Raw genomic sequence first — 9619 nt, 5'->3', positions numbered from 1 at the left:
GAAAAATATAACAAGTCAATGACACTATCATTTACATATCAGAGTTTCACAAAATAGGGGAATGAGATGAGAACAGTACTACAATATTATATATGAGCAATGAATAATAGTGTAGTATTATTAGTAGAGAAAAAAATGGAGAAGACAGGAGCATAGAAAAAAAATATGAAAAATTCACTTGAAAATTCTTGAAACACTTGAAAAGTCACTTCAAACAATCCTTCAAAATCCGATGGGTTTGGATAAGATTGTTTTATGAATCTGGTATTTATAGATAACACTAGAAAGTCCTTCAAAATCCATCTCATACAACAATCCTTTAAAATCTTTATATTTTTGAATACCAATGGATTGTTTTTAAGTTGTAAAAAATCTCAAATGAATACCAGTGAATTTTAATGGACTCTTTAAAAAATCTTGAAAATCCAGATTGAATACCACTGGATTGTTTTTAAGTGACATAAAATCCTGATTGAATACCAATGGACTTTTTTACTCAAAAAAAATCTTTTAAAATCCTACGAAATCCTAAACCAATACACCCCCCTAAATTTAAATATGTAAAGAAATGTTACTAGTTAAGAAAATATTAAAGTCAACTATTTATTAAAATATAAAAATAATTATTTGTTAAAAGATATAAAAAATTGTGTTAATTTTACTTTTCTTTATTATTTATGTTGTATTTTTTTTTATTAAATATTGTAATATTGCAAATTTAAGGTTTAGGATTTAATATTGCTAATCCAAGTTTTCCAATGAAATTCATAAAATCCTTTATAATCTTATAATATAAATTTATTAAAATTTATTAAAATTTAAATTACAAAGTCTTAATTAAAATTCAAGTTGAAGTCTTTAAAAAAAAAAATCTTAAAAGTCATGACATTCCTACAAAATGTTTTAAAATCCATTAAAATTCACGAGGCTTTTTCATGTTAAATTTATTTTTCGAAATCTGAATCCAATACATCCTTTAATATTATGTTCGGGACTGTTTAATATTTATTACAGTAAATAAGGTGGCATGACATGAACATAAGGCAAATCCACATAGATTTATTACAGTAAGCTGCCAACTGTTTTAAATTACATACAAATCTAACTATTTTTCTGTATGACTTGGTTTCACTTGGAAGCAAAAATGGCTTCCAAATCTTTGTACAATGAACTTGATTTTGTCTTGTAATCAGAAGATGAGCCTCCACTCCTTTTGTTACCCCATAATCCAGTCCATCCAGTAGTGCCACTAGTAGAAGGATCACTCACAGCTCCACTTCTTTCCCTTCCAAAGCTACCCTTTGCAAATTCCCTTAGTTTGTTCAAAAATGCTCCATCAGGTGTACCTGAGCTTCTACTACTTGAATCCCTTGATCTCTCACCCCCCAAAGAAGTGACTCTAGCCTCTTCTTTCCCATTACCATTTTGTGGTAACATCTTTTCCAAGTCTTCTTTGATGCACTTTTGAGGGATGAAGTACAATAGAAACCCAATGAAAGCAATTTTCAAACCTGTTAAGAGTGATTTCTCCTCAGGGTCTAGCATCTTTGTTTGCACATATAAAGCATACCATTCATTAGTAATCTGTGCACAATACCCCACTAGGAACACCACAAGCATGAAAACCCCACACCTGGTCTCACCTCTCACAGAAAAGTCCTCCTTCAAGAGAACAAAACAAGTAACAAATAGAGTAACTTCACATGTGAGAGTGATAATCTCAACCAACTGAACCCTTTTCTTTATGAAAGGCTTCTTTAGCAACATGAAGAATAGCTGAAAAGAGGTCATGGACAGCATGATGATCACTGGTTTCCTAGAATACTGAGATGGAACAAAGAGTCCTGCCAAAATTCCCAGTGAGACACGCCTTATGGATTCAAGGAACACATAATATATCCTGAGAATTCCAAACAGCTTTTGGATGAAGGGTGCTTCTGCATCTTCTGTTTCATCATCAGAGGCAATGATGCGTTCTCTTTGACTTTGAGGATTGCCATTGCTACCAGATATCTGTGAAAGCATGTACTTTGGAGGGCCTCTTAAGTCTTCAAAGAGTGGACCAAAGATGGTTAGATACACAGATTTTGGTTGTTCTTTCCATGTCCATTGACCTCTTTTTCCCGGCCCTAGAGTTACTCTCACTAGCTCTTGGTACCAGTGAAATGTCTCACCTTCTTGGTGAACTTCCTTGTACTGAAGTAGTTTTCCAAATGTGATGCCAATAGAGAGAAACATGAACAAAGATAGAAGCACAATGCACACAAAAACCAACAGTAGAATGCCAACTACGATTCCTGAAGGAGATCCCCCTAAGGTCATACATGCAAAAGAGAAAAATTAAAGCCAATAATAGTGTTATAGAGGTTTTGAACTTCTGAAGATGAATAAGTAACCATGCAATAAAGACTGAGAGCATGTAAAAGAAATCATCTAATTGTAGTTCAGTTATCTTTCTAAGATTTTCTGTTGTCCTTTCCATACCATAGAGATCATAAAGACATCTTTTCTTGTGAAGAAAACTTTCAATAAAACAAATAAATATATTTCCAAGAACTATATATTTAGACCAGGAGAGTCAAATTAGAAGGGATTAAATTAATATTATTATTGTCTTTGGGTTTGGGAGCAATCAAGTTAGACCCCCCTAAGGTCATATTTGCTCATAATAAATGGGTAGGTGACAGATAACATTAAGAAAAGATTACCTTGAATAAGGACAGCAGAGGACTTGCAAATATTAGGTAGTGCAAGAAATATAAGAAATATCTCAAATCTTGGGAATGTGAGTGCTCCGTGTATTCTATGCTTCTCAGAATTTCTCTTCCCAAATTTCAGGACAATGAGGAGAAAAGCATGCAGAACCATTAAACCACCACAGATTACAGCTAACCAAAACATGCTCCTAGAAAATTCTGTCCATCTATAAAAAAAATGATAGTAGATTATAAGTCAGCAAAAATTGTTGAAGCATTTGAACTTCAAAAACTTGGATTAGTAAATTAATTATAATCAGAAAACAGAGTGATTCTTGATTTATCTCATGGAGTGCCTTTCTGTTCACACTACTCAATTTACTTAAAGACTTTTAATATCTAGCTTACTCTATTTAAACATACTGTCAGCCAATTTTTAAAGCAACTCTATGAAAGTTAGTAAAACAAGTGTTGACAAGTAGAACGTAATATACTAATTTGACAACTTTCAGTTAACATTGCAGATTGAAAAATACTAGCAAACACAAAATGGTATACAAAAGGTGGTAAAATATTGGTATTCTAGTATTCTTATCCTATGAAAAATACTACCAACAAATACTTTGATACACTTTTCTCAAAAACACCATTACTTCATGCGAGTTCCACTGAATAATCTTGGGTCACTCTCCATTTAGAAGGACTAACATTAAAGTTACCCAACAACAGAGTGTTTTGAAAAGAGTGAGTTAAAAAGTGTTTTGTAATTTGTTAGTGCCCCTTGTATCGTAATTATAACCTTTTTATCTATATAGAAATGAAAACACTAATTTCCTAAGTATGATATGATTGATATCACAATGCATCGACACATATAACTTACCCTGAGGATCGTTGTGAATCCAAAATATATTCAGCTTCCGGTTTTATATTTTTTTCCTGCAAGTGTGCATTATAAATTAAGAATTTTTGATTTTTTTTTTCATCGACATAGATATGAAACTAACTAACTCTGTACTATTGATAGAGATGTTAACTTGTTCTAACCTCGAAGTATTGCTGGTACTCTGAAGAAGTAAGTGGTGATCCATACACTGAAGCAGCCAAATTCAAACTCTTGTCAAACAACTTGTTTGGGATAGTTGCTGAGGCTTTGGTGATGGATTTAGAGCTCCAAAAAGGACTAGATCCTACCATGAACGGGTTCATGGGTTCATCTTCCCATGGAACAGGAAAATAGGGTATGGTCCATTGTAAATGTCTGGCAAATTCATAAAACTCAACTGGCAACTTAACTGCTAACCATCTAGATAGTGCAAACACCTGAATATGGCTCAAAATTCTCTGCATGATTAACAAAATTGGCCTATCAATGTGGTATTCTCTCCTTAATCACTACAAAAATATAAGAAATTATGGTAATTTGCATAAAACTTTACAAAGTTGAAAAAAACTAAAAGTTCAAGATGCTAAAAGAAAAGAATTTCACATCCAGTTAAGATATGTACATTCTTTATGAAGGAAGAATAAACACTAGTCTCTACGATCTATGTTAACTGTTAAGATATGAATGTAAAAAATATTTGACTATAATCTATGATCTTTTTTTTTTTTTTGTGACAAGGGCTACAGTGAATGCAATGAGTTATTATGCAACTCCAGATGAAATAGAATAAATCTATCTCCCTCCGTTTGATACTTTATCAAGCATGATGCTTGAGACTTCCTCCACCAAAATATTCTATAAATTATGTTACTCCTTTTCTCCATTTAAACAACAACTCAATACACAAGCATGTGTAAATTGCACTCAGATTTATGAGGTGGTATTTGGTAAGCAGGATTCAAGTTAGGTGTCTCACAAGAAGATTCCTTGCTGGATCAACGACCAAGAAAGATGATGATCTCATAAATGTACCAATAGATTGAAGGCTTGCAGTTGAGATGGTAAGAAAACCGGCAGCAATTGATGTCAGCACAAAAGAAGCAGTTGCAAATGCAGAAACCACAGAAGAAACCAGGGGCATAGAGTCTGCATGATTGTGAAATCATAAATATGTTGATAATAATGGATGATTTTTTTTAAAAACATGTATCCCATAAATGAAAAGGGAAAACAATATAATCATATACAAGAGGATTGAGCATCAGACAGACAAAATATAATATCAGCACTACTAACAACACAATATAATCATCAAAAATATAAATAAATAGAAAAAGAAGAAAATCTTACAGTGTCTCACTTGTAGAAAATTGGAAGCTAGATTTTTGTTTCCAGCAACATCTTGTGTTACATTCTCGGGAACACTTACAAATACTAGATCATCATCTGCTTGTAACTCAACAATGTATGTGCTCCTTCTTAATGTATGGAAACTAGACAGAAAACAAAAGTTGCAAGAGAAAAGATTGAGTGTCAATTGGCATTGGCTTTCTCGGAATTCAATGTCAGTGATCATCTTTAAATGATGCATGTAGAGAAAGATTGATATTTACAAACAGACATTGTATCACTACTGTGGTTTCATAATATCTCAGAAGATGAACATCTACAAAATATTTACCTTTTTAGTAAACCCCCAGAAATTGATATGCAAGAGGAGTTGAAGCCAAAAACAGGCTTCACAAATTTAATCAATATCTGGAAAGTGTGTTCTTTTGTCCTCATGCTATATGTACTCAACATCACTGCAGGCCTCTTAGTATCTGAATCCCATACATGACAGTGTTAGCAAAGAGCATTGGTATCTCAAGATTCCCAAGACAAAGGTGTAGAAAAGAAAATATATATTAATATTATCATATAAATCTAAATAGTGCTTTCTTGGTGGTTGGTGGATAACATATACCATAAAGGAAAGTAACTGGTGCAATTGGAGAAACTTGAGTCCCTTGTCTGGTCATTATAGACTCTGAATTGAAGTCAACCGATATTACAGCTGTAGAGGAGATATTAGCAATCTGAAATAAGAATTGGCCAAAAAAACGTTAAGTAGAGGGGATACACTTAGAATAAGCATAAGTTATATACATTTGAAACTTAGGATTAAATACGTTTTAAAAATTTAAACTTTTCGTCAATTTTCACTTTTAGTTTCAGAACTTTTCCTCCCATTGACATTTTTTGTCATGACATCAAAATCTTTTATTCATGGAAGAAAATTTTAGGAACTAAAACTAAATAAAATTTGTTTAGGAACTAAAAGTAAAAATTGACAAAAGGTTAAAGACTATAAACATATTTAATCCTATAATTGATAATATCCTTGAATCAACTAACCATGAATCCAAATCTCCGATTTGCAAGACTTTTTGCATTAGTTGGAAGAAGTGAACCCTGACTAATGTTGAGAGATTTCAAAATTTCTGTAGATGAATTCAGCACTGGAGCTGAGAAGTACAAATATATCTTTAGCCTGTCATAGTCATTAGTTGCCTGTACTGTTCTAGTTTCACTGTTGAGTTGAAGTAGCTTTTCTGGTACACGACTCCTGATGTTGACATAAACCTTTCTTCTATCTGTGGATCACACTCCCATAGGAAAAAAATAATCAAGTTTTGAACATTAGAAACTGATATAGAATTTGTTCTTTAGCAAAGTTTACTTATGTTTAGATGCACAAAAATCTTCTGATATATCAGACACCACATGCACTTGGACTTTTATCCATAAAGTAATCACACAAATGATACATCAGACATTGCTAAAGATATCTACCAATATGATATACTAAAACATACACTCACCAATGTGTATATAAACACTTGAATTTGGCATTCTCATAAAGCTGTTGCCAGCAAGGTCAGTGCAGAAGTTCTTGTCCATAACAAGGATTGCGCGGCCATATTGTACTGTAGGGGACAGACTAACAAGGAGAGAATATGTGAGGTTTGTCTCTAAAATTCTAAAGGAAGATGGTATGACCTGGCCAGCACCATAGACAAGAAGCTGTAGAGAAATATAACCACAGTATGTTAAAAACTGATTCAATATTGTATTAACACAAATCTATTTCTTCAAGAACCATTCCCACCTTATTTTTATTGGTCCTTGATATATATAATATGGGATTTGTATTTTCCATAACCTACACTGGCTTCCTATAAGATTTTGTGAAATTGGACACAACTCTCTTGCCTTTTTAATGTTTACAGTATCATCTCTTATAAGAGTTGCAGTATAATGTTTTACAAACAATTAAGAGATATTAAGGTAATGTCTAAAAAGTATCGGTGTAGTGCTTCTTAAACAATTAAGGGGATCAATGTAGGGATAAAAAAAAGAAAAGAAAGAGGGTGTGCGTGCAATTTCACAATACCTCTACGAATGTATATGTAAGTTAGACTACGTAGTAAAAAAGACATCATAATTTGAGAAATCTAAGCGATCTTGGTTTGCCACCTACTTACATTGCAGGCATTCACAGACTTGCATCCAAAGCCTCCTCCACCTATGCAGGGTTCCGTAAAAGATATGTTTACAGACACATTTAAAGAACTTGTAAAAGATGTTGAGGCGGTGACATATGCCGTTGGAGGAATTGTATCTGAAAAAAATAATTCTGTGATATATTAAAATGGTATTCAATGAAGAACAAATTTATATGAATCTCAATTCAGTCTGACAGAAAGTTCAAGATATATATCGACTTTCCCTCTTTTCCACGACTTTGTAAACTTGTTTTCCCATGTGACAAAGATGCAAGCAAATCCTGGTTAAGCATTGAGATGCTTTTGTTATCTAACTCAAAAAGGGAAAAGAGAATTTACATGTTACATTTGTGGCATAAATGTTTAGCTTGAAACATTATTGTTCTCCTATTTTATGCTACATTATATAGTCAAAAGACTCTGGACTAACTTTTTTCATTCCAAAGGCACATGACATAATACATTAACAACACATCAGCAATTAAAGGGGCCAAATCGCATAAGTGATAATTAACTGATAAAAAGTATAAGGAATTAAGTATGGTTTCTTAACCAACAGTCCAGTTATAGGTGGCACAGCCAAGTCCTTGATGTCTGCTGCAGACTTCAAAAGTATGATTTCCATCCCTCAAGCTTCTGTATGTAACTTTTCCATTTGTACACACTGATGTGATCGCATCATCCAGCTGAGTACATGGTATTTTTAGAACAATCAGAATAGCTTCTAACACCCTTTCCAAAAATAAGGCAAATGAAAAGAATAAAGAACAAAATTAACACTATGAACCAACATTTTGGTCCTAGTGCTACAGACAAACATAACAGAGTAGTCAACTACAACATGATAATCTATATGGTGAATGTCTTTAGTACTTGCCAATCTCTACATGATATATTATCGAGTTTTTCAATTTACAAGAAAGAGTTAATAAAACTCGGTTATATAGAAATTGATTGAGATCATGGACACGTAGTGCTAGTGGACCATACAATAATTACTCCCCCCAACCACACACACAAAGAGCTCCACTAATCTAGAATTTGATAAATTTTGTGATTTAATTTCTTAAGAAGTTTCAATTTCCATGTCTTGCATAAAAACATGTGCAGTTTCTTTGACATTAATCATTTCTTTAACATTAAAAAATGATTCTTTAATTGCCAAATTTGCGCGCACACACACAAACCTTGCAACTGAGGGTGCAGTTTGAGCAAGGGCCCCCATTACCAGAGTTAAGAGCTTCAAAAGCAAATGTTGCTGACTTAGAGTGAGAGAATGCATGGGGGGCCTTCAAGAACTTCATATAATAAACATCAGAACCATCACATTTGATAATGGAACAACACAGCATTGATAAAACCCAACAGAGCACACAAACAAGTGGGGCTCTGAGCAGACCCATTTTAGGACACAATAGGAATATGGATGCCACTTATGTGTGTAAGAGTGACATCTTGTTATTGTGGAGAAAGTGTTTGAAGAGAGTGAAGAGAGCCTTTGCATGCAAAAGGGCACATAGAGATAGAGAAAGAGATATGAAGAAGTTGTTGTGTAAAGAAAGTGGCTTGAACCATGGCCATTGATAATTGCATTGAGGATAAGTTAACATGAGCTTCAGTACAATGCTCTATGAATTTCGTGGTCTTTGTCGTTGTAATTGATGATAGAGATGCATGTTGTAATATTCACGGGTAATTATGAATTGTGGTATTGATAGAGACTGGAAAGTGAACAAAGGTTTAGAAAAGTACTTTAACTATGTTACTCAAAATGTTCCATCCTTTCAATTGCGAGTTAAATGTTCCAACTGTATATATACCGGTGGTAAAAAAAAAAAAAAAAACTTTATATATACTAATATTTGCTTATAATAAACAAAAATCGTTGATAAAGGTGATTTAGTACTTATCTTTCTGAAGTAAGAATCAGGGTCTGATTCTTAATTTAGTGTTGATTAGGATATATATTTTAACCATATAAATTTATATAAGAATTCTATAAGCAATTTTAGTTAAATTTATCTTATTTAATAATTTATGTCTTATATTAAATTTTTAACGATCCATTGAATTTAAAGTTTTTAATGTATAAATTAAATTTATAAATTATATGTCAATTTAAATTAATGAAATGAAGTATTAAATAATTTTAAATTTTTTTAAAAATTTGTGAACTTAATTTATGTATTAAAAAATTTAAATTCAAAGGTTGGATCATTAAAATTTAATGTAGAACATAAATAATTGATGAAGTAAATCTAAGTAGATTTACTGTTAGAGTAAACCAATCATCCTCAATTTATATTAGTATTTTATAAAATTTTATATTTTCTTTTAGATTTTTAATATATATTTTTAAAAAAATTTAAGGTATACTAATATTTTAATAAATTGACTCGATTAAAACTATTGGATGAGTTTAATGACAAACGATCGAGTAATATGTATATGATCCTAGAGTTCAAAACATGTTGTTATTATTGTAATTT

General features: G+C 32.2%; 1 protein-coding gene across 2 annotated transcripts; it reads right to left on the bottom strand.

Annotated features, from left to right (window-relative positions):
• Positions 1-959: 959 nt before the first annotated feature.
• Positions 960-8774, bottom strand: LOC109811770 (uncharacterized). Of its 2 annotated transcripts, XM_020375600.3 has the most exons (13): positions 8318-8774; positions 7684-7816; positions 7110-7246; positions 6447-6648; positions 5980-6218; positions 5549-5660; positions 5264-5405; positions 4933-5075; positions 4559-4728; positions 3744-4040; positions 3580-3635; positions 2709-2923; positions 960-2312 (listed from the first exon to the last, which is right to left on the bottom strand). In XM_020375600.3, the coding sequence occupies exons 1-13, from the start codon at positions 8531-8533 to the stop codon at positions 1129-1131; spliced, it is 3246 nt and encodes a 1081-aa protein (XP_020231189.1). In that variant the 5' UTR covers positions 8534-8774; the 3' UTR covers positions 960-1128. The 2 variants fall into 2 exon arrangements, with proteins under 2 accessions (XP_020231189.1, XP_029129909.1); XM_029274076.2 differs by lacking the exons at positions 7684-7816; positions 8318-8774 and having other exon boundaries at positions 1040-2312; positions 7106-7290.
• Positions 8775-9619: the final 845 nt, after the last annotated feature.

The sequence above is a fragment of the Cajanus cajan genome, chromosome 6 (assembly GCF_000230855.2).
Source record: "Cajanus cajan strain Asha chromosome 6, NIPB_CcT2T_4, whole genome shotgun sequence".
NCBI lineage: Eukaryota > Viridiplantae > Streptophyta > Magnoliopsida > Fabales > Fabaceae > Cajanus > Cajanus cajan.
The sequence above is the reverse complement of the archived record's forward strand: the minus strand, read 5'-3'. Positions and strand labels throughout refer to the sequence as shown.

What these genes read in the sequence shown, in the direction of transcription:
- LOC109811770 (XM_020375600.3), bottom strand. Translation starts at nt 8,533, where the DNA reads ATGGGTCTGCTCAGAGCCCCACTTGTTTGTGTGCTCTGTTGGGTTTTA. An exon ending in ATCGGAGATTTGGATTCATG is followed by an intron (nt 5,661 to 5,979) that starts GTTAGTTGATTC and finishes TTCTTATTTCAG; the next exon opens with ATTGCTAATATCTCCTCTAC. An exon ending in ATCCAGCAAGGAATCTTCTT is followed by an intron (nt 4,041 to 4,558) that starts GTGAGACACCTA and finishes TTAATCATGCAG; the next exon opens with AGAATTTTGAGCCATATTCA.